Source organism: Protopterus annectens, chromosome 16.part0, assembly GCF_019279795.1.
Source record: "Protopterus annectens isolate FY-2018-M chromosome 16.part0, PAN1.0, whole genome shotgun sequence".
Lineage (NCBI taxonomy): Eukaryota > Metazoa > Chordata > Ceratodontiformes > Protopteridae > Protopterus > Protopterus annectens.
In genome coordinates this window covers 657,064,135-657,088,863 of record NC_056750.1, presented here as the reverse complement: position 1 = coordinate 657,088,863, position 24,729 = coordinate 657,064,135, and the positions used below count along the sequence as shown (strand labels likewise).

Sequence of the window (24,729 nt, the reverse complement as noted above, 5' to 3'; positions counted from 1 at the left end):
AAACAAGAGTCTAATCAGTACTATGCAAAAAAGCCAGGCCTCCCAGATGCCTCTATATTAGGCTGACACTGTTAGCTAAAAGCTATGAATTTATAAACAATAATGAATTAAAATAAAGATAATACAAGTCAAGTAACACTGGAAGTGTGAGAAGGAAAGCTGTAACTGAGGTAAGCACAAGTCTACACAAGCTGCTAGACTTTTATAGACACACGGCCATATCAGAAATTGTGCATTACCCAGTCAATGTTTGTAAGCAAAAACAAGATAACACAACAGCAGCTTACATACAGACAGAATGATGAAGAAAAATTAAGTGATGTGAAAGAAGCAAACACAAAAGAAACACAGCTATATCACAAACAGCAGAAAGTTGCAAGGTCCAGTACAAGTATTGGAGCAGAAAATACTCTCATAAGGAACACTACCAAATCCTGTGTGAAGTGTGTGCAAAATGATAAAAGCTGAACTTTGCAGAAAAAAAGGTACATTCAACAAGCCACATCATCCACAATACATGCTACTGAGACAAAGAAAGCAAACAAGGCAGAGCAGCGGAATTTACTTATATATACATGTACGTATGTATGTGTGTGTGTAGATATATATATATATATATATATATGGGTCTACTTCTTTTGACTTAACTTTCATTTGCATGACACTCATTTTCCTGACCCCATTTGACTGAAATTTAATTTGCCCGACAAGTAGTATTAGCAAGAAAATGGAATATGTCCCCTTCCCCACTGTAGTGCGACCCTGGAGTTAGAATATATAGTTGGGGGGGGGGGCAAAGCAACCCACTCCATTTCATATGATATTGTTAACTTTTGATGTAATATTGCTTAGTAAAAGAAAAGTAAGTGGGGGGCTTCGCCCCCCCCCCACACACCCCCCCCCTCGTGTGCCCTCTTCAAATGACAGGAATGTACAACTGTGGCAAATGTGTTTGCTGCCCTTTTATTGCTTGGGGTGCTAGTTTCCAACTTCCCAATCCCAAGTTTCTGATACAGTTTAGTGATTCTTTTGATTGTAATAGCACTAACGTTGTCTACCTGGGAGTGTGTGATGAATGCTCTGCCTTCTATGTAGTCAAAACTATTAGAAAACTTAGTAATCGCATTAAGGAACACCGTCAGGCTATAAGGAAAGGTGACTGGAAAAATGCTTTGGCTAGACACACACTTTCTAGCTCCCAATGCAGCAGATTTTTGTTCCTAGTACTTGATTATGTGTCATTAACTTATGGAGACTGCAGTCCTTTACTTGAAGTTAAAGAGCTTAGATGGCAGATTAGACTTCAGGCAGACACGCCCCCTGGCCTTAATGGGAATCTTAATGTGAGAAGCATTCTCAAATGGATCAGATAGGAGTGGTAGTTCTCTCTCCTACCAGTACAATTTTCTGGAACTTTAGAATGTTATTTCACATCTAGTGTATTTTTGAATTATCCATTGTATAATTCTGATGAAGTTCGATTAGTGAACACTGCATTAGCAGACGAAAGCGCTTAATTTATGTTGTGATATAAATGTTTTTTTTCACTGTCATGGATTTTTGCTGCAACAGGTTTACAAGGATTTATTAAATATTCTACACCAAAGATTTGTTTCCAGTTCTTCCTGACTCCATTGGTACTATAGTTTTGTGGTTTGTTTTTGTACCTTACCTTACCTCGTGGTGGACAGTTTTGGACTGTTTTATATAGATATATATATATATATATATATATATATATATATATATATATATGTATGTATACACATACACTCACACATATGCATATAAAAAGGAATGTAAAGCAGAGCGAAGACACATACGAAAACTGAAAAAAGTAACGAAAAGATCAACATGTGTTCACTATAAGCATTAAAGATGACAATAAAAAGAAAGAAAACTGAAAATATTAAACAAACATGTAAAGGTGGCACTTAACATAGGATCTTCTATAAATACATTAGTGAATGAGATGTACAACAAGTTATGGTCAATGTCAAAACTGCAGAGATACAAAAGAACAATCTTATCTACATGTGCTTCTATACAAGATCATGTGCAAAGGTGCATAACAAAATGCTGCATCTGCATTCCATTTTTGTCTTATGTGAACTGTCATTGGTGTGCAGTGGCCATTTGAGCTTATGGTACTTACCTATTATCGCAACCAGATTTTCGTGCCAACAGTGGTTGTTTCCCGATCACTAAATATATTCGTTAATGTGCTTCAAATGGAATACAGTGTGTTTTCAGGAGGGCTATCAACACAAAGTACACAACATACTGTTGCTGTTTCTTTGTGCGCTTTACTAGCAGTGTGTCAATTCTTGCAAAGCTGCTCACACTGAATGTTCTCTGTCAGCCAATGCTGTTAAATAACAGCCATACATACAGTTGGGAATCACGGCTAGGAGTGTGGATGCTAGCGTAAGCTCTTATGTTATGTCCTTGCTGGGTACAGGTGACTTTGTCCTACATTTCGTAAGGTAAACAAGCTGGAACATCTGATTCCTGCTTTGTGGCATAATGTCATACTTTACATCCTCATGGATGACATAACCCCCCCCCCCTTTTAAAATACTCTCCCTGGTGAGAGTTTCCCATCTGGGTGCATAATGGCTTTCGGGATGTAACGGCAAATGGCAACAACCGGCTGTCCCGGCTCTGGGAAAAGTAACTTCAGCACCGTGTCACAACAACCTTTTATTTTAGTGTCTCCTCTTGCGTACCTCTGTGTCTCTCAGTAGCCTCTGTTATCTCTTCTTCATATATTTTTGCAGCGAATGTAAAATGCCCAACCAAGAAACTGCATACATGACCCGGTGTAGAATGCGGTTGTGAAAATACGCAAATATCGGCAAAACCTTCAGCAAAACATTAATTTTTCAAATGTTGAAGTTATAACCCTGCCTAAACAAACTTCAGTGTAAAAGAAAACAGTGTCTGCTTAGTTTTCATTACATTTTTGGTACCATGCAGACATCAGAAAGCAAACAGTATTACCAAGAAAATCTGGTTGAGATAATACGCAAGTACCAGGCTTATTTTCACAAAAAAAAAAAAAAATATATATATATATATATATATATATATATATACACACACACACACACACATTTAGGCAAAAGTAAGACTTTTACAAAAGTTCTTCAGCTTGCTTCATGTTTACACCCTTCCAGGTTCACAGCTGTGAAGGGCATGAAGTGCTGATGTTGTTTGGGGTACAGATCACTTCCCGTCTTGGTTTCTGGATTGCACAGTAGTAAATAGTAAGCCAACACTGGTGTGCAGAACCACAACTACAACAAAAAGAAGAATTAAAAAGCAAGATCACAGAATGAGCACTCTGACAATAGGAATATTTAACAATTAATTAATTTACTTTTTAAATATTTCTTTTGTTGGGATGCTTGTTTTATAAATTTGCTTTTTATTTATTTTAACACCACTGTCAGCTTACTTCTGACTACAACCGACCATAGAATCACATCATGCAGCTAGGAGTGATGTCATTACAGATCAATTGCATGAAAGCTGCATGTAGTACGCACAATACAATTTTATTTTATTCTTATTTTAAATCGTAAATTTATTTACATACATTTAAAATGAAATCAGTAAGCAGTTACTACCTAGAAAGCCTGCTGTTATCGGGCTTTGCTCAGTTAAGTCAACACTTTGTACTTGATCATTAAAAACAGTACTACTTACTGAAGTCCGTTTTGAAGACACTACCAAAATACGTGCAGCAATAGTTTTTTTTCCACATTCTAGAAAGAATAGTCTGTTGAGTTGCAACATCGCACATCACAAAATAAATATGAACTAGTGAAGATTAATGTTTCCCCTACCAAGACAAATAAAAAAAGACAAGAGAGTAGAACAGTGTGCAAACATAACAAAAGAAAAGACTGTGAAAGAATCTGAAACGGGTACAGACTATGTGACAGATCATAATGCAAAATAAGACTGGTCAAATAAAACATCAAGTCATTGATTTTTATCAGCCAGTATAAAATAAAGAACACTTACTAGTTTATCACTGATGTTTATCCAAGTAGTAGAAAGTACAGCTGTGTAAAATCTTACAATAACAGTAGATGTTCCCTTCACTGTTGCAGTATTCTTTACTAAAGGGATCCCCCACCAAGTGCAGCCAGTATACCAAAACCTGTTTTTTTAAGGATGTTGTACGTCACAAGTATGCTCCCCACTCATGGCATAAGGCATGAAGGTGATGTACATACCTCAGAATTGAATAGCCCCAGAAGGAACAACAGTCCAAGGAGAAAAGGAGGAACATGTGCATCCAGAAAGAAACAAAGAAAGAGGAGTAAAGAAAAAGGGGGAGAAAGGAGGGAGCAAATTACTATTACGGTAAGTTTTTACACAAATGTACCACGTCCTTCCATATCACTGTTGCAGTATTCTTTACTAAAGGAAGAGTACAAAGCTCAAGAGGAAACTTGAAAGAAGGAAGGCTCACAGCAGGGCCCTCAAGAAAACCATGCAGGATAGCCCTGGAAAATCTGACTTTAGTCCTAGAAACCACATCCAGCTTGTAACGTTTAGTGAAGGTATGGAGAGAAGACCAAGTTGCAGCCTCAGGGATGGAACTGGTATCCAATCCCATGAAAAAAGCACCCGAGGAGGTCATAGCCCTGGCATAATGACCCTTTACAGAAACAGAAAGGCTTTTTCCACGAAAGGAGTAACAAAAAGAAATGGCCTTAGAAATCCATGAAGAAATGGTTTGCTTAGAAACAGTCAAACCTAAATATCCATGATGAAAGGAAACAAAAAGTTGCTGAGACTTGCGAATGACCTTAGTCATATCCAAATAACATCTGAGTTGTCTATCAAATCCAAGGTGGGAAGAACTTTCTCAATGGCAGACTGTGGAGAAGGGGAAAAAAGTGGGCAAATTAACAGACTGATTAAAGGCATGACATATGGTTGTGAGAAGCACCCAAACAAAACAAACAATGCTCGTGACAGTCCTTATGGTGAATCTGGCTTCCACACTGACATTTTCCCTTTCCGGATGACATGCAAAAGCAAAGAGAACAGAGGCCAGATACTGCCTCAGGGTTTCCACTTTTCTGAGGTGGAAGGAATGCTCTCATGACATATGTCCTTATTCTGCACCCTAGGAAAACTTTGTCCCGGGAAGGACTCGGGTTGGACTTGGGGAAGTTTATGTTGAATCCCAAGCTTGCAGGACTGAGATGACTTTGTGGAGTTGGTTCTGTGGGGATCTGGAGCATTCTGCCTGAATCAGGAAGTTATCCAGGTATGAAAAAAATTTGAATCCCTTGGACTCTGCAATAACCAACCACTGGAGCCAGACAATTGTTGAAAACCCTTGGAGCAATAGACAGTCCAAAGGGCAAGGCCAAAAACTGAAAATGCGAGGAACCAACAGCAAACTGCAAATATTTCCTGCAGCTGGACCTTACAGGGATGTGAAGGTAAGCATCCTTTATGTACAAGGTGGCTAGAAATCCATGATGTATCAGTATAAGAAAAGGGGTCTGAAGAGTAAGCATACGAAAGGTGGGTACCTGTAAGAAAAGGCTGAGGTAAGGGAGATCCAGGACAGGTCTTCGTTGTCCATCCTTCCTTGGAACTAGAAAAAGTCTTGGATAAAATCCCTTTCCTTTTATTGCCAGAGGAACAGGTTGTATGGTTCCTTGTGAAAGGAGGCTGTCTATGTCTGGCTGGAAAAGGGGAAGCTGATCTTTAGGTGGCTATGGAATCCCTCTGGGAGAAGGGGACATGATCCAGGTCATAAAGTAGTCCTTTTCTTGATGGATTGGACCCACTTGTCTAAGGTAATGTTTTGCAAAACTGGAAGACAGTGAGAGAGCCTTAGAAACAGGGGATGGAATCGGGGGGGGGGGGGGCATTGAAGGCAGGTAGTCACAGGCTACCTGCCCTGTCCTGAAAAGGTTGTTTCTGGGCAGGAGCTGGAGCTGGAGCAGGCTTAGAAGGAGTCTGCCATTTCCTTGGCCCTTTTCTGCCCCTAGCATGGGATGCTGGAGCAGAGTGTTTCCTAATGAACTGGGTCTTTGAGGGACAGTTCCGGTGAAATGTAGGTATAGGGGAGATGAACATGTGTTTGAGATCTGGCAGAGGCTTCTTCAGCATCACAGCTGCATCTAAATGAATGTCTAGTAACTTGGGAAGACAGGGAAATGAGACTGGGAATTTGAGTGTTGAAAGGCGAGTTAGGAGCTTGGTGACCTGGGTCAAAAGAGCCAAGGCATATTTACACATATGCGTCTGGTAATTTAATGCCCTAAAGGCCAGGGTAGCAGAAGTGCATACCTTTTTGCCAAGGCGCTCCATGGCCTTACTCTCTTTGCCTGTAGGAAGGACAGAGGTAGAGGGAAGAAGTTTGGATGGCTTGTCTGCAAAAACTGAAACAGTGGCAGGGTTAGCAACAGGGCATTTAATCAAAAATTTCACCCCTTCAGGGACCTTGTAGAACCTGTCAGACCTGTTAGGGGCAGGTGGTTGTGAATCAGAATTTATACAGGCAGCACCAAAAGCATCCAAGAAGGCTGGTAACACTGGAGGAATAGCAGAAGGAGCAGGGATGTCCATCTGCAGAAGGTCACAGTATCTTTTTTTGGACCTCCGAAATTTCAGAAGAATCCCACTTAAAATGTTCTCTCATTTTAGAAATTGTCTCCACAAAGGTGAGATCCTCTCCTGGGGAGTTAGCTTCAGCAGATTTGTCCTCTGGGGAAGGATACTCAAAAGGAGATGACATCTAAGAGACATAGTATAGAAAATCCTCCGAAGAGGAGTCCTCAGCTTCAGGTTGGAGGGTTTTGAAAGTATTAATTAGCTGTAACTGCGTTCTTTAATTTCTAAGGGTGCAACACTAAATGGAGTTGACCTTCTCCTCTTGTGAAGTGGAATCAGTGTGTTTAAATCCCTCCTGGCCTGTGGACATTTACTGTCTATCTTTAAAAGCAATACTCAGTGATGTACACCCTTAAGGCATGCATCACAAAATTACATGAGTAATACAATCACTGTGAAGACATCTGCTAATTCATCTCACTTACAGTGAAAAGCATTGGTTTGTTCATACACTACGCAACACCTATTTCAGATGAGGTTTGTCATTTTATTCATGTTCAGACCAAACACATATGCACGCAAGGTAAGATTAGAAACACAAAAGAAGGAATTCAATACATTTTCTATTGTGTTTCAGCAATAACTGCTAACATCTGTACAAACCATCCCCCTGCACCTGGCAACTGTGTTTGGGGAAAGCTAATTCTACTTAACAGTTGCCTGCCTAGTTTCTCATTCTAAGTGGTAACCTCAATTGGAATCTGTTCATTAATGTCTATAGGTTCACAGGTTCTTACAAGGCTACTGGTCTGTGAGGATCATTAGGACCTGCTTAATACCTCATACATTCCCAAGAAGTTTTTAGCCCTTATATTTTAAGTAAGAACAACCCAGAGAAAAGCATATGTTGCCCCTATCCATAAGGGACAAGGGTGATAAACCAGGGGTGAATGTAGGAATCCATCAAGTGTTAGCAGCTGTATGAAGCAATATGGGATTAATGTACTCCTTACCATATGGCAGGTTGCCAACAAAAATGGATCTCTTCTGGTCATGCTGTAAAGAAAGAAAACATGTTAAGTTGTCTGCATTATTAGCAAAAAAAAAAAAAAAAAATCACAAGTCAGTAAATGTTTACTTACAGAGCTATCCTTTGATGCAAGATCAACACGTATGTGAAATCCATTTGTTATCTCCATGCCATTTCTATTATATGAAAAAACATCATTACTGACTGAAATGTTAGCAATCAACAAAATTATAAGAACATGAAAGTTGTTATACCCCACAACATACATCAATACTTGAATAGTTTGACTGGCAACTCCGGGCAACATACATAGCTTATGTGACACTGCTCAACCCCCACCCACCTCTGTACTTCTAATAAAAAAACCTTACGACAGCCATATTTAATTGTCTCTGAACCTGCTTAATACCTCATCTCTTAACTACAATATTAAGATTTCTGCCCAAGTTCCTTCCCTCACTCCCATTTTTTTGAATTTCTAAGCACAAATCACATGATCTATTATCTATCTGACAAACTCACTAATACAACCTCTTCAAACACTCAATGTTCAACATCTATTAAATGTACAAGTATCTTTTATACTGTAATGGTTGCATTTTTTTACATATGAATGTAATCTAATTAGCAAAAATAAGTGCAACTGTTAATATTAAAAAGTTATATCTTACCATAACTTGTCATCTGTGTTGTCTTCTTTCATTCATTCTCACAATAGGGTCTCGGATCCGGCTCGGCCACATTTCACAGACTTGGATCTGACTCTCAAGTTCCTCCCTCATACCAACAATGCCTTTCATCCACCCAAACACCCCAGATTGAGTTTGCCAAATCCAGACATGCCACAATCAGATGTCAAAGATTGGCAGAAGAAGCTCAGACATAGGACATTAGAGTCCTGAAATCCTCCAGGTTTCTCAAGAAGAAAGGCAGGAGGATGGTTGGGTGGGAAAGTAAGGATGACTGAAGGGAGACAACACAGATGCATGGTAAGACATAAATTTTTAATCTAACGATGCCTCCATTCCTCCTCATGGTACAGTCAGAGTCATCAGATACGAGAACCTTGGGTGGCCCTCATGGTAGGATATGCCAAAGCACCATCGAACCAAAGGAGGCTCTGCTCCTGGAAATAACATCCAATTTGTAATGTGACACAAAGGTGCGATTATTAGACCATGAAGCTGCTGCACAAATGCATCAATAGAGGTTCTTGCATAGAAAGCTGAAGAAGTAGCCATAGCTATGGTAGAATGCCCCCTAGGAGGTTAAGATAACTGCAACCCTCTGGACGAATAAATGAAAGAAATGCAGTCTGACATCCATTTTGCCAGGATAATTTTCAATACTGTTTGTCCAAGTCTATTCGAAGAAAAGGCTATAAAAAGCTAATCAGACTTCCTGTATTGCTTGGTCCTGTGTAGATAAAAACGGAGCGGTCTATACACATCTAGAAGGTGAAGAACATACTCTCCTTTGTTAGAAAAATTTGGAAAGAACACTGGCAGTTGAACCGACTTGATTAATATTATTTTCTGTAGCTACTTTAGGCATAAAGGCTGGATTAGTGCACAAGGACACTATCTCTATGGAACTAAATGTATGTAGATTTAGAAGATAAAGCTTGAAGCTCAGAAATCTGCATGGTGGAAGTCAAGGCCACCATGAGAGCTGTTTTCTAGGACAGAAATTTTATATCACAACTAGCTGCAGGTTCAAAGGGGCCTTATGTCAATATCTGCAGCACCAGAGTAAGGTCCCATGGAGGAGAAGGACCCCTAATTGGGGGCCTTAATAAGAAAACACCCTTCATTACGGATTTACACAAGTTGAGCATGAGCAATGAATGTGTTTGACTTGCTGTGCGAAAATTAGAAATAGAGGCTAACTGTAACTTAATAGTGGAAAAGTTAGCACCCTCGTTGAAAAGGGTTCTGATAAACAGTAACATCTGAAATGGGTGCTAAGAAGGGGTCAGCATTTCTGTTAGTGGCCCAAACTACAAACCTCTTCCACTTGCTATTGTGGACCTACTTAGTGGAAACCTTTTGTGATGTCAAAAGAATTTTCAGACCAGGAACTGAAGCCTGGACTGTTTAATCAAGGTTAGAAGCAAAGAAACCAAGCAGTCATTTCAGGGTTCAAAGATTTGGGTACTGCATCCCTGACTGTTGAGAAAGGAGGTCTTGAGTGGGCTCCAGTACCCAAGAAGGATACTTCAGGTGAAGCCAAAGGAAGGAGATCCACACTTGGGGATGCCAGAAAAGGGCAGTGAGGATGACTTAACTCTTCAGCCTGCTTGCCTTCTAAAGAAATTTGGGGGTAAGCATACAGGAGACTCCAAGGCCAATCATGGACTAGAGCATCCCTTGGGGACTCCCCCAGAGGAGTGATCAAAATGAAAAACTTGTTGCACTTGCTGTTGAGGGGAGAGGCAAAGAGGTCACAGCAAGGCTGACCCTAACTGCTGAAGATCATGTTCGCTACTAATTGCTTGAGGGACCACTCGTGCATAATTAGGAGGGATCTGTTGAGCCTGTCCACCAGATCGTTGGGGTTTTCCCTGGGATATGCATTGCAATTAGAAGGCGGTCTGAAGATATCTCTCATTCCCACACTCTCATGACCTCCCTGCACAGAGGGAAAGAACGTGCTCCTTCTTGCTTGTTGATGTACCAGACAACTGATATGTTGTCCACGTGCACTGCAATAATCTCCAAAGGGAGAACGTCCTGAAATATTAGGAGGACAGCTCTCATCTCTAGGACACTGATATGCAACTTAATCTCGTGAGACGATCAAGTGCCTTGGACCATCTTCCCATTGTAATGCCCCCCCCACCTGAACTGGGAAGCATCCGTGGTGATGGTGGTTACTGGGGGAACTGCTCACAAATGGTCTGCCGAGAATGACATTGTCTGACTGAATCCAAGAGAGTCAGTCTGATGTAAAAGGACAAGGGCTGAGACAGGATGGACCACTGATTGGCTAGTGTCCACTGTAGAACCTGCATGAAGAACCTGGCTAGGGGAACTAACAAGATAGCTGCAGCCATGGACCCTGAGGCTGGGCTTGCATCACTAACAGCTGTTGTACCCGACTCCTCAGAAGGGCTACTCTTTGTAGAGGAAGAGAAACTACCTGATCCCTTGTGTTGAGTTGCATACCTATGAACTCTAGATTCTGAAATAGGGTTAAGAATGAACTTGCTCATGTTTATAGTGATGTCCAGGGAGTGCGCTAACTAGAGTAAGTAGCCCCTGGCTTGGATTAGTCAATGCTTTGTGGAAGCGGTTATCAACCAATCGTCTAAATATGGAAATACTTGGAATCCCTTGAGTCTCAGGTGAACAACTACTACTGCCATGCATTTGGTGAACACCCAGGGAGGCTGTGGTGAGACCAAAGGGCAGCGCTCTAAACTGGCAGTGACTGGCTCCCAGGCGAAGTGCAGACATCTCCTGGAGTGCCTGTCTATTCTGATGTGACAGTACGCATCCTTGAGATCTACAGAGCACGTCAAGTCATCCTTTTGCAAGAGTGGCAGAATGGACTGAACTGTAACCATTTGGAACCTCGCCTTCTTTACATATTCGTTTAACTTACCGAGATCCAGAATGGGTCTTAGGTCTCCTGTATTTTTTGCCACTAAAAAAAAGCGGGAGTAGATAACAAATCCTCTTTGTTCAGTTGGGACCTCCTGGATGACTCTTTTTTTGCAACAACTGTTGAATTTCCTGTGCTGTCTGCTGTCATCGATTGGATGGCACTTCGAAAAGGCTTTTGGATTTCGGAGGTGAAAGGGAAAAGGGAATATAATAACCTCTAGATCTCACGCTTAGTACCCAATAGTTTTTTTGTCAACTGGGTCCAGGCTTCGGGGTGCACAGCTAATTGTCTCTTGACTGCCGCCAGAGACAGACAGTTGGGCAGTGCTTCAGGAGCGCTGGTAGGGCTTATTGGGAGGGGATTTCCTAAAGCCCTGGTTCTGCAGACCCCCTCTGCCTCTGGGCTGGCATCTACCATCAAACCCTCCTCCTCTGCCTCTGCGCAGGTCCTGGAAAGACCCTTGGGACTTGTGAGACCACATTTTCTTACCCCCATAATGGCTCCAGGAGAAGGACCTCTGGGGGTAGAAAAAGTACAGTTTTGTATCTACCATAAATGTAGATGTTCAAGTGTACACCCTGCTACAATCATCACACTTGGGTTATCCTGTCGTCAGGCGGTCCTGCAGTCAGCTGGAATTCCAAAGTCTTGGTCCGGCGTCGGTTGCTGTCGCTTCTTCCCTGACATCAATGCGCCAGGGGTATATATAATGCATCCGACGCCATTTTCTTCAGTTTTTCTTGCCCCAGATGTCAGGTGCCCCCAAAAAGGTGGTCAGTAATTAGTACCAAATTAAGTAATTTTTGCACAAACACAAAATCCCTCCAGCTATAAGCAAATACATCAGGAAGGTATTGTAGAGATTTAGCTAGTTAGATCAGAGGGGATGGAGGGAGGGTAACCTGGACTGCAGCAGGGTGTACACTCGAACATCTGCATTTATGGTAGGTACAAAACTGTACTATGTTCATCGTGTTACCCTGCTGCAGTCATCACACTTGGGTAGAATCCCAAAGCTAAGGATGGGTGGAGGAGTTATAGAGGGTTAGAGGAGGCTAGAAGGCCATGCAGAACTGCAGTGGCGAAGCCAGCCCTAGTCTTAGAGTAAAGTGATAGTGTTTGGTAAAGGTGTGTACTGAACTCCAAGTTGCAGCTTCCTAAATCTCCTTGGTTGGAAACCCCCTGAGGAAGGCTGTAGATGTAGCTGTTGCCCTGGTAGAGTGAGGCCTAATGGTAGCAGGAACTGGTTTTCCATGATGGGTATAGCAAAAACAAATGCAATGTCCTATCCATTTGGAAATGGTTTGTTTTGATATAGCCTTCCCTTGTGAAGCTGTAGCATAGGATACAAAGAGCTGGTCAGATTTTCTGAAAGCCTTAGTTTTATCCAAGTAGTAATGAAGTTGCCTGTGAATGTCCAAGGAATGCAGGAGTCTTTCTCCTTTGTTCTGTGGATTTGGGAAGAAGGTGGGTAAGTGAATGGTTTGATTTAAAGCCACACCGGAAACCACCTTAGGCATGAAGGAAGGATTAGTTTGTAGAGCAACTCTGTCTTGATGGAAAATGAGGAAAGGTTCCACTGCCATTAGTGCCTGCAGCTCTGAGACTCTTCTAGCTGAAGTTATTGCTAGCAGCAGGGCAGTCTTCCATGATAGGAACTGTAGATCTGCAGAGAAAGCTGGTTCAAAGGGAGGTAGCATAAGTTTTTCCAGAACAAAATTGAGGTCCCATGTTGGTGTAGGTGCTCTCCTGGGGGGCCTAATGTTTTTTGCCCCTCTGAGGAACTGCCTTAGAAGTGGATGTGAAAATAAGGGTCGTTCCGTGTTGTAGTGGGCTGAAATAGCTGATGCATGGATTTTAATGGAAAAAAGAAAGTCCTTTGTGCAACATCTCAGTTAAATACTGTAGAATCTGAGGCATGTGAGGCTGAAGTGTGTTTTGGCCTTTAGCTTGGTTCCAGGCACAAAACCTTTTCCATTTGTCCGAATAGGCCTTCCTGGTGCTGGGCCTCCTAGCTTCCAGAATAACACCCATAACTGCTTGGGAAAGAGGAGCTGGCTGGATGCTTAGGTGATTTGCCATGCAGCCAGATTTAAGGTTTTGAGCTGGCTGTGAAGAATCTGATTGTTTTGCTGTGTGAGCAAATGGGTAATTTGTGGTAAAATCCAAGGTGGGCCCTGGGCCATATTCCTCAATAGTGGGTACCAGTGCTGGCGTGGCCAGTCTGGGGCTATGAGCAGCAGTCATGGTCTCTCCTTTCTGACTTTCAGAAGCACCTCTGTGAGGAGAGGCAATGGAGGGAAGGCATATATTGTCAGGTTTTTCCAACTGAATGAGAGTGCGTCCACTTTCCAAGCTTGATGGTGAAGTGTCCTTGTACAAAATTTTGTTAGTTGATAGTTTTGAGGACTGGCAAACAGGTCTATGTCTGGAAGGCCCCATTTTTGAGTTATCATTGCAAATGCTTGTGGATCCAGTTTCCACTCGTGGGGATCCATGATGTTTCTGCTGAGGTCGTCTGCCAATGTGTTCTTTTTTCCTGGCAGGAATTGAGCTTGTAACTGAACTTGGTAAGCCAGAGCTGTGTTCCACAAGGTCATTGCTTGCCTGCATAGAGGGTAGGAGTGTGTACCCCCTTGTTTGTTTATGTACCACATTACTGTAGTGTTGTCTGTCCTTATTGTAAGTTGTCCTGGATGTAAGTTGTCCTGGATGTAACAGATTCTTGAAGGCTGTCAGAGCATTCTGTACAGCTAGCATTTCTTTTTGATTGATGTGCAGATTCCTTTGATCTGCAGTCCATTCTCCTTGAACGCACTGTCCTGTCATGTGTGCCCCCCAGGCGTAGTCCGATGCATCTGTTGTCAGTTGTCATAGTTTGCCTGGCTGGGGGCAAGGTGAAAGGCTGACCCTTGTTGAGGTGACATGCCTGTGACCACCATAGAAACTCCTGTTGTAGGCAGGGAATGAGAGATATCATTGTGTCCAAGCTGTGGCTGTGTAGGGACAATACGCTTTTTAGGTACCACTGTAATTTCCTCATATGCAGCTTTTCAAATGGTATTAGTAGTATGCAAGATGCCATGAAGCCCAAGGCCTGCAGAATGTTTCTTGCAGGTAGTTGGGTCTTTGTTGCCATTGTTTTGAAATAGTGAGTCAGTTGTAGTTGTTTGTCTGGCGTCAGATAAGCCTTCTGGGCCGTTGTATTCAAGCTGGCACCCAGGAATGTCATATTTTGTGAGGGTACTAGTTTTGATTTCTTTTCGTTTACTGTGTACCCCAGGCAACTTAGAAGATGTTTTACAAAAGCCAGATGTTGTAAGAGGATGTCCTTGCTTTCTGCTTGGATGAGGCAGTCGTCCAGGTATGGGTATATTTGAATTCCTCTTTGTCTGCAGCATGCAATTACTGGTGCCAGGCATTTTGTGAAGACCCTGGGCGCAGTAAATAAGCCAAAGGGCAGTGCAGAGAATTGGTAATGGGTTGAACCTGCAATGAAACAGAGGTATCTTCTGCAACTTTGTCTGATAGGGACATGCAGGTATGCCTCCTTGAGGGTCCAACGTTACTAGCCAAGCTTTCTTGCCCAACATGGGAAGAAGCTGCTGTAGTGTTAGCATCTTGAATTTGGGTACTTGTAAGAAGGTGTTTAGAACTGAAAGGTCCAGAATTGGTCTCCAGGCATTGTCCTTTCTGGGAACTAGAAAGAGTCTTGAGTAAAATCCTTGGCCTTGCTCTCGAGTAGGTACCAGTTGAATGGCTCTCATGTCCATGAGAGCTGTAATTTGTTTTTGTTCCTCTGCCCATTGACTTTGTGGCAGGTTTGGCATTCCTCTTTTCAATGGCAAGGTGTGAAAATGGAATCTGTATCCTCGTGAAATTATGTCTAGGACCCATTTGTCCTTTGTGACAATGTGCCAGTTGTCTGAAAAAAGTGCGAGTTTTCCTCCCAAGGGGGCTGCCAAGGGAGTGTTGCTTGGCCAGATGAGGTGCAAGTCATTGAGTTTGCCTTCTGGTAGTTTGGGACTGGTCTTCTCCTCCCTTCTGTGTTGCAGTGCCTCATTGTCAAGGTTTGTACTGGGCTTGTGGTTGTCCTCTGCCTATTGGATGTCTGTATTTACCCCTTTGTGGTCTGTCAGTAGCTGGAAAGGACCAATTTTTTGTTGGCCAATTTCTGCTGAAGCGAGGGAGCTGTACCTGTAGGAAATCTTTGACTGTCTGCATAGATTTTGCCTTATCCTCCATTTTCTTTAAGACTTCTTCTGCTTTAACTCCAAAAAGAACATCCTGCTGTAAGGGAGCATCTAGAAGCTTTGCTTTAACATGATCAGGCAGAGTTTGTTCCTTTAACCAAGCATGCCTATATATAACAGACCCAGTGACAGCTGCTCTGCAGGAAGCCTCCAAAGAATCAAACCCACATTGTAAAGTATGTTTTCCCACCTGTTCAGTTGCATGCAACAGATCCTGCATTTCTTTCAATTCAGACTGTTGAGGGAGTGTGCTCATTTTTTGTTTTAACTGAGACATTAGAAATTGCTGATATTTTAGCATGTGAAATTGGCAATTTAGTGCCCTCATAGCTAGAGTGGCTGAGGTGTAAACCTTTTTCCCCCACCTGTCTAGTGCTCTGGAGAGTCCCTTTCAGAGGGTACAGGATTTTTTGCAATAGAAGCCTTAGCCCCTTTGGGACCCTGGGAGATAGTCTCTGGATCAGCAACAGGGCTTTTATAAAGAAATTTGTGGGAATCAGGCCATCTATAGTATCTGTCAGGTTTGGCCGGAACAGGAGGCAGAGAATCTGGGTTCAAACTGGATTCTAAGTAAACATCATCCACAATGTCTAAAACTGGGGGGATGGCAAGTGGTCTGTGCTGGGGGAGTAAAAGAAACTCTCTGAGCCTATTCTTTGAGTCAGAGTAGTCCTGACCTTCCCAATGAAAATGTTCCCTCATAGTGTGTAAAGTTTCCCGAAAGGAGTAGTCTTCAGGAGGAGAAGCTGAGGGAATAGAATCTTCAGCATCAGAATCTTCAAAAGGGGAGAAGGAGTAATCTTGGTCCTCAGAGGAGCCTGAGGAAATAGACATTTGTTCAGAGGAGGCATAATCTTCCTCTTATCTAGGCCTTTTGTCGGGTGGGGGTTGGGAACCCCTGATTAAAGAGATCAAATGTTCAGCCATTTTGAGCATCTGTTTGTTAGGCATGGGGCCTTGAACTGGAGACTGAAGTGCAGTCTTTTTAGGTTTAATAGGAGTCTTAGTCTTAGGATACGTTTTTATGGTGAGCATCGTTGGTCTGAAGACGCCTTCAGAAACCGAAGGTTTCCGTCTCATCTTCCATGACGTCAGGTAGTCAGCGGTATAAAGCATGCAGCCGACGCCATTACATCAGTTTTTCTTGCCTCAGATGTCAGGTGCCACCATAATAGGAAGCAATTATATCTACAAGGTTACACCTCCAACAAAAAAGCAAATACACCAAAAAGCTTTAAGCATAGTAAGCAAGAATAGAGGTATAGCCAATAGAAGTCAGTGAGCTGGAGGAAGGGTAACCAGGACTGCAACAGTGAATACACTCGAACAGCTACATTTATGGTAAGTGTACACAACTGTACTATGTTCTTCGTGTTTCACTGTTGCACTCATCATATTTGGGTAGATTCCCAAAGCCAAGGATGGGAGGAGGAATCAGATAGCATTAGGATCAGCTATAAGGCCTTGCAAGACTGCAGTGGCAAAGGCAGCTCTGGATTTAGAGAAAAATGGCAAATGGTAATGCTTGGTGAAAGTATGTACAGAACTCCAGATAGCAGCTTCTAGGATGTTCCTGGTAGGGACACCTCTGAGAAAGGCTGTAGAGGTAGATGCAGCCCTGGTTGAATGTGGTCTTATCCCCTGTGGGGTAGGTTTTCCATGGTGCTTATAGCAGAAATGAATGCAATGGCCTATCCATTTACAAATGGCTTGCTTTGAAATGGCCTTCCTCTCTGCCCCTGCAGCAAATGCAACCAGCAGCTGTTCAGATTTCCTGAGAGGTTTAGTCCTGTCCAAGTAAAATCTAAGTTGTCTGTGCACATATAAGGAATGCAGTATTCGTTCCCCGTTGTTCTGTGGATTAGAAAAGAAGGTTGGCAAATGAATGGACTGATTAAGGGCTACACTAGATACCACCTTGGGCAAGAAGGAGGGATTGCTCCTGAGGGACACCCTGTCCACATGAAAGATGATGAAAGGCTCCACTGCCATGAGGGCCTGTAATTCAGACACCCTTCTTGCTGAAGTGATGGCTAAAAGGAAGGCTGTTTTCCAAGAAAGGAAATTCAACTCTGCATTTGCAGCTGGCTCAGAAGGAGGTAGAGTGAGTTTTTCCAATACAACGTTAAGGTCCCAGGCTGGAGTAGGGGCTCTCCTGGGGGGTCTTAAGTTTTTGGCCCCTCCGAGGAACTGCTTCGGCAGTGGATGAGAGAAAAAGGATGGTTCGGTGTTGTATTGAGCTGAAATGGCTGAGGCATGAATTTTGATGGAGGAAAAGGAAAGGCCCTTGTGAAGGATCTGAGGTAAATTGGGCACTGCTGTGCCGATCCCCTGAGTTTGGTTCCAGGAACAGAATCATTTCCATTTTTCAGCATAGGATTTTCAAGTACTAGACCTCCTTGCCTCCAGAATGACATCCAACACTTAATTACTGAGGGATGGTATCAGAAAGATCAGGTAATTAGCCAGGCTGCCAGGTTCAGGGTTTGAAGCTGTGGGTGCAGAATCTGGCCATCCTGCTGGGACAGCAGGGCAGGGGTCTGAGGCAGGTGCCATGGTGCCAGCAGTGAAACACTGTGCAAAAGAGGGTACCAGTGTTGGCGTGGCCAGTCTGGTGCAATCAGTATCGTCCTTGGTTTGTCCTGTTTGATCTGTAGTAGTACCTTGGAGAGGAGAGGCAGAGGGGGAAAGGCATAAACTGATAGGTTTTTCCAGGTGAAGGACAGGACATCCACTTTCCAAACTTGTTTGTGGGGAGTCCTTGTGCAGAAATTTTCCAATTGGTAGTTCTGGGGGAAGGCAAACAGGTCTCTCTCTGGGCTCCCCCATTTGTTTCTCAACATGTTGAATATCTTTGGTTCCAGTTTCCACTTGTGTCGTTCCATGAGATTTCTGCTTAGTTACTATGCCAGTGTAATTAGCTTTTCTGGCAGGAATTGAACCTGTAGGTGCACTTGGTAGCTCAAGGCTGTGTTCCACAGAGCCATGGCTAGTCTGCAGAGATGGTATGAGTGGGTTCCCCCTGCTTGTTTGTGTACCACATAATAGTGGTGTTGTCCGTCTTTACCATTAATTGTCCTGGAAGAATGTGGTCCTTGAAAGCTGTCACAGCATTCTGTACAGCTAACATTTCTTTTTGACTGATATGCAGGTGCATTTGACTTGGGTTCCATTTTACCTGAATGCATTTCCCTGCCAAGTGAGCCCCCCATGCATAGTCTGATGCATCTGTTGTTCGGGTTTGTGCGGCAGGGGGTAGAGAGAGAAAAGCAGTCCCTGTTTTGGTGGCAGGCCTCTGCCCACCAAAGGAACTCTATCTGTAGACAAAGTATGAAAGGAATCATTGCTTCTAGATCCTGAGAATGTTGACACCATAGGCTTTTTAGATACCATTGTAGTTTCCTCATATGCAGTCTTGCATATGGGATTAGGAGAATGCAGGAAGCCATGAACCCCAGGACCTGCAGTATTTTCCTTGCAGATAGCTGGGTCTTTGTGGCCAGTAGTTTGAAGTAGGCTGTCAAATGAACTTGTTTCTCTGGCATGAGGAAAGCCATCTGGGAAGTTGCATTCAAGCTTGCTCCTAGGAATACAATTTGTTGGCAGGGTACAAGATGTGATTTCTTTTTGTTTATGGTGTACCCCAGAGTAGTTAATTTCTGTACAAATGCCAGATGATTCAATAGTATGTCCTGGCTTTCTGCCTGAATTAGACAATCGTCCAGGTATGGATATATTTGAATATTTCTTTGCCTGCAAAATGCAATGGCTGGAGCTAGGCACTTTGTGAATACCCTGGGCGCAGTAGATAAGCCAATGGGCTGTGCAGAGAACTAATAGTCCATGTAACCTGCTTTGAAGCGTAGGTATCTTCTGCAAGATTCCCTTATTGGGATGTGCAGGTAGGCTTCCTTTAAATCCAGTGTTGCTAACCAGGCATCTTTGCCTAGCATAGGAAGCAGCTGGTGAGGAGTTAGCATCTTGAATTTTGGGATCACCAAAAATATGGTTCGGATAGAGAGGTCCAGGATAGGACACCCGGAGTTGTCTTTTCTGGGCACCAGGAAAAGTTTTGAGTAGAAACCTTGTCCCCTTTCCTCTTCTGGGACAGGTTTAATAGCCCCGATGCTTAAGAGAGAGAAATAACTTGCTTTTGAGCCTCGGCTCACTGATTTGGGGGGTAGATCTGGCCAACCATTTGGGGTTGGTAAGGAGTGGAAGTGGAATCTGCATTTTTGGGAAACTATATTTAAAACCCATTTGTCCTGGGTAATGATTTCCCAATGTTTTGTCTGCAGGGCAATCTTTCCCCCTAAAGGAACAGTCAGTTGTGCAGGGCTTGGAAGTTTTAAAGTTAAGTCATTGAGACAGTTTACCATAGGGGGGAGTCTTACTTCTCCCTGCTTTAGAAGTGGGAGCCCCCCACTGCTTAGTCCTGTGAGTACCTTGGGACTGTAGCCTGGGTGTTCTGCTGGTTCTGGGTTTGGACTGAAAAGGCCTGGAAGAGGCAGGAAAGGACCAGTTTTTAGAGGGCCAATGCCTACTAAATCTGGGAGGCTGTACTTGCAGGAAATTTTTAACAGTTTGCACAGATTTAGCTTTTTCCTCCATCTTTTTAAGTACTACTTCTGCTTTGTTGCCAAACAGGTGGTCTTGGTTTAAGGGAGCATCCAGCAATTTAGCTTTAACATGATCTGGCAAAGATTGCTCCTTAAGCCAAGCATGCCTTCTAAGTACGGACTCAGTTTCAGCAGCCCTGCAAGATGCCTCAGGTGAATCAAAACCACATTGCAAAGTATGTTTTCCAACTTGTTCAGCAGAATGCATTAAATTCTGTACATCTTTATTTTCAGCACAGTCAGGAATCAACATCATTTTCTGTTTAAGCAATCCAATAATATGCTGCTGATACTTTAACATACGAAACTGGTAGTTTAAGGCCCTAATAGCCAAGGTTGCAGAAGTGCATATCTTCTTACCCCATCTATCCAGTGCCCTGGAATCCCCATCAGAGGGGGTAGAATTTTTGGCAGTAGTAGCCTTAATGCCCTTGGGTCCCTGTGAAATGGTCAGAAGGATCCGTAGTAGGATTTTTAAAGAGGAACTTGTGAGAGTCAGGAACCCTGTAATATCTATCAGTTTTTTGGGAGCAGGAGGTAAAAAGAGTCAGGGGCCAAGCTAGATTCCGAGAAGGCATCATCAACAATGTCCAGTACAGGAGGGATAGCTAAAGGCCTGTGTTGGGGCAGGAGTAAGAAATTCCTAAGCCTCTTATTAGAGTAAGAGTAATCTTGGCTTTCCCAGCGAAAATGCTCCCTAAGAGTATGCAAGGTTTCACCAAAACTGAAATCCTCTGGGGGGGTGGGCAGAGGGAATGGAGTCCTCTGCATCAGAATCCTCACAGATAGATAAGGATAAAGCCTGGTCATCAGATGAAACAGAAATTTCAGAGTCCTGATCAGAAGAATCATAAGTAAACTCAGTCCTAGGTTTCTTAGAGGGGGAAGGGTGACTTCCCCTGATTAGAGTAATAAGGTCTTCAGCCATTCTTATTTGTTTTTTTAGGCATAGAGGCCTGATCATGCGGTCTGGGCATCGGTTTTCTAGGCATGGATCGAGTTTTAGGCCTTGAAGAAGATGGCGTCGGCTTAATATGCAAGTCAGTAGGCCTGAATACACCCTCAGAAGCCGGTGCCTGCACAGCGGTTCCGGACCCATCCAAGGTAGAGACATCCGCAAGTTCCACAGTTGAAGAAGCATCTCACGGAATTCCAGACTCCGAATGGGTCTCAATAGAGGCCTGTAAATCTGAAGTAGCGGGTATCAGGGGCTGCAAAAGCGCCTCACTGAGTACTGGCGAACTAGTGACTAGCTTAGGAGAAGCGTCGTCGGCAGCTTTGGACCTATGCGGTCTGTCTCTGTCTTTATCTTTGAGTTTTTTCGGAATGTTGGTAGTCGGGTGGCTTACCGAAGCCATATCTGGATAACTGAACAGAGTACCGAAATATTTAGAAGCATAAATAAACCGATGACAAATAGTTCATTGTTTAAATAAGGCACAAAACCGACAGCGAGGTACGTCGTGGTCAGGGCCTAAGCAAGGAATGCAGTATGAATGAAAATCTTTATGAGGTATTTGCTTTCCACAGGAAATACAATTATTAACTTTTACTGACATCAGATTAGAGCAAGAAAAAGTTTCCTCAACAGGGTACTTAGCTTAGTTGAAGACTTGGGTCTATATTATATCATCGAATGCCTAACAAAACGAACGCTGATTGATCGACCTAATTTAAGCGAAAGCTTACAATCTCGAACTGTCAGATCAGCGATTTTTTTCCCAGGGAAAAAAAATCGCTGATCGAAAACACATACACACAACACAAGCACACCATACAAACAGAAATCCACACACATACACCTAAAATCTGATACCTATCCCTACACTAAACTATGCACACACCACTAACAACCCACTTACCTTAACCCAAACCCTAACCCTAAGGTCCGTCACTATCGCACACTCACCTCACCTGTTCCCTAACCCTAACTCACTTAAATCCACCCTAACCCTCATGTCGACTCAATCGCATACACACCTAACCCGAGCCCTAACCCTAACTCACCTAAATCACCCTAACACTCACATCCACACAATCGCACACTTACCTGAATCCGACTGGTAACTTTCCACCATAACACTGAAAATACCGAAGCAACAGAAACGGACAACCGAATTCTTTCCCTAGGAAAAAATTTGAGTTTCTGCTGCTTCGATATTTTGCAGTTTCGCGAAAATAAGTTCGATCAAACAGCGTTCGCTTTTTTAAGCGTTCGAGGATATAATATAGACCCGAAGACTTCAGTTCTAAAACTCGAAAACAAAAATTTCAGGAGTCTGCCGACCGGCACTTGCAAACTGCTTCTGCTTCGGGCACCGCACAGCAAGAAAGACTGGGGTAATGGCGTCAGCTGCATGCTTTATACCCCTGACTACCTGACGTCATGGAAGATGAGACAGCAACCGAAGCAGGACTCAAGACTTTGATAATCAGACTGAGGGCTACTGCAAGCAGATAACCCAAATGTGATGACTGCAACAGTGAAACATGAAGAACATCTTCACTGTAATTATATTAAGTACTAGTAATTTTAACACGACGTTAGAAGTTTTTTTTTTTTTTTTTTTTTTTACAGAAAAGAAGAGAAAAAAGTGCTCATACACACACACTAACTAGATGAAGAAGGAAGAAATAAAGAAATACAGATAAAGGCACTTACCAATTTAGAGAAGCTATCTGAAAAACTACACCATCCTTGAGTGTGTGAAATCCACGTCTGACTCGCTAGAACAGCAAACGAGATCTGAGGTAGTTGGGTGGATGAAGGGCATTGTGGGTATGAGGAAGGAGCTTGAGAGTCAGATCAAAGTCTGTGAAATGTGGCCGAGCTGGATCTGAAGGTTGGATCCGAAACTCTACTGTGAGGAGAAATGAAGGAGACAACATCAGATATACTACTTAGCATCTGTTCATGCGATTACTGAATACCTGTTTAAAATGTTTATAATATGTTGGAGCTTTCCTCCCAGGGCCTCTCCTGAAAAAGGTTTTTTGATTACACACCACCTTTGACAAACCCAGCAAAGAAAAGCAAAATAAAAATAACTTTATTACATCACACAAATACCTCTCAACTGTACAGATTTTTTGCCTCATATTTTTTGTCCATTTTTCATAAAAGTTTGGTTTTCTGCTAAATTAGTGGCAAATAATTAAAGATGTAATTAGAAAATAACAGGCATTTGAGTTTCAGACGTCATACCCTTCAGAAAATTCATGCTAATGCAAAACCTGTTATTCTGTCAACATTCTAAGTTTGTAAGAGCAATATTGTCCCTACTTTTGGGTGTTTGTCCCGCTTTCATTTATGACTTTGTCCAGAGTTCTTGCTCTTAGAGGTTGAGAGGTATGCACACACATTTTAATGTCTGAAGCAGATGCAGTACAAAAAAATATTAAAATACAACTGCCATTAACACTGAAGACTAATGCACTAGCTAAATGTGAATGAGAATGAACAAATGTACAATTTTATATTTTTGGTCTTACAAATTGTGGAGTCTATGTACACAGACAATGAAGAGTACTTGACCAAATGAGGTTTAAAACTAATGGCAGGCAAAAAAAAGACAGAGAATTGAGTTTCAAAGTACTCCAAAAAATAAACAAAGTTCACATACAAATTTTAATAAAACAATAAAGAACTGTATATAAGCTTTCACATTAAATATTTTTTCAAGTAATTTAAAATATATTCTACACAGAACCTCATTTAAATGCATAAACTAATCATGATCAATGATGTAAGACCCTTGACTTAGAAAAGGGTTATAAAGAGCACTCTTCATTCAATCCAGTGTGTGCAGTAGCATTAACCCTTATAATCAATTCAGTTTTATTAACCAAATAACCTTTTCTTATACTAGACTCCACAACCTGTAAGACCAAAAACGTTCAACTGTACATTTGTCCATTCTCATTCACATTTAGTGCATTAATTTCACTGACTTTCATATCATAAATATGTTGTGCAACTTGTTCTCTAAGTTTCTTACTTGTCTTGCCCACATAGAAGCCAGTACACTGATCACACTTAGCAATGTAGACAAACATTCAGTCTCTCAAGTAGAAAACATCTTAATTTATACTCTTGTTCCATAATGGATGGTCAAATGAACCAGTTGTTAATATATGCTTACAACAGCTACAATTTTTGCAACAAAATGGACCTAATTTCCTGATTCATGAATTTAAATACATTAGGATAGCATATTTGCCGTTTCATGTTTTGTTTATACTTAAAAGTCAAACTTAGGTTGGTCTCCTACCACCTTTTTGATATCTAGTAAGGCGGTAAGAATATTCCAATTTTTTCTAAAAATTTCTTTTATAATACCAAAATCATTTGTATAAGTAACTATACAAGTGAGGTAAGCCTGCTTTTATAAATGATTAACATGGTTTGGTCTCTTAGCACACTGACCTGCCTCTACTAAATAATTATTTATATAAGGGCACGTCTCCATTCTCCATAGTTCTAAACTCTCATTATTCATCGGCTTTAAGTCATCATCTTTATAACCCCTTTCTTTACAAACTGTTTGACTTCTACCTGAAACACACTTTTATAGTTGGTCTAGAAAAGTGAACACACACTTTTTATTACACATGTTTAACACTT

At 42.2% G+C, this 24,729-nt stretch overlaps 1 protein-coding gene across 1 annotated transcript in view; it reads right to left on the bottom strand.

Annotated features, from left to right (window-relative positions):
- Positions 1-24,729, bottom strand: part of RBM34 (RNA binding motif protein 34) — a 574,650-nt gene that overhangs the window by 195,690 nt on the left and 354,231 nt on the right. The window contains exons 8-9 of the mRNA XM_044058641.1: positions 7,737-7,800; positions 7,608-7,650 (exon numbers count right to left, since the gene is read on the bottom strand). Of these exons, the coding sequence (XP_043914576.1) occupies positions 7,608-7,650; positions 7,737-7,800 (107 nt within the window). The remainder of the gene's footprint in view (positions 1-7,607; positions 7,651-7,736; positions 7,801-24,729) is intronic.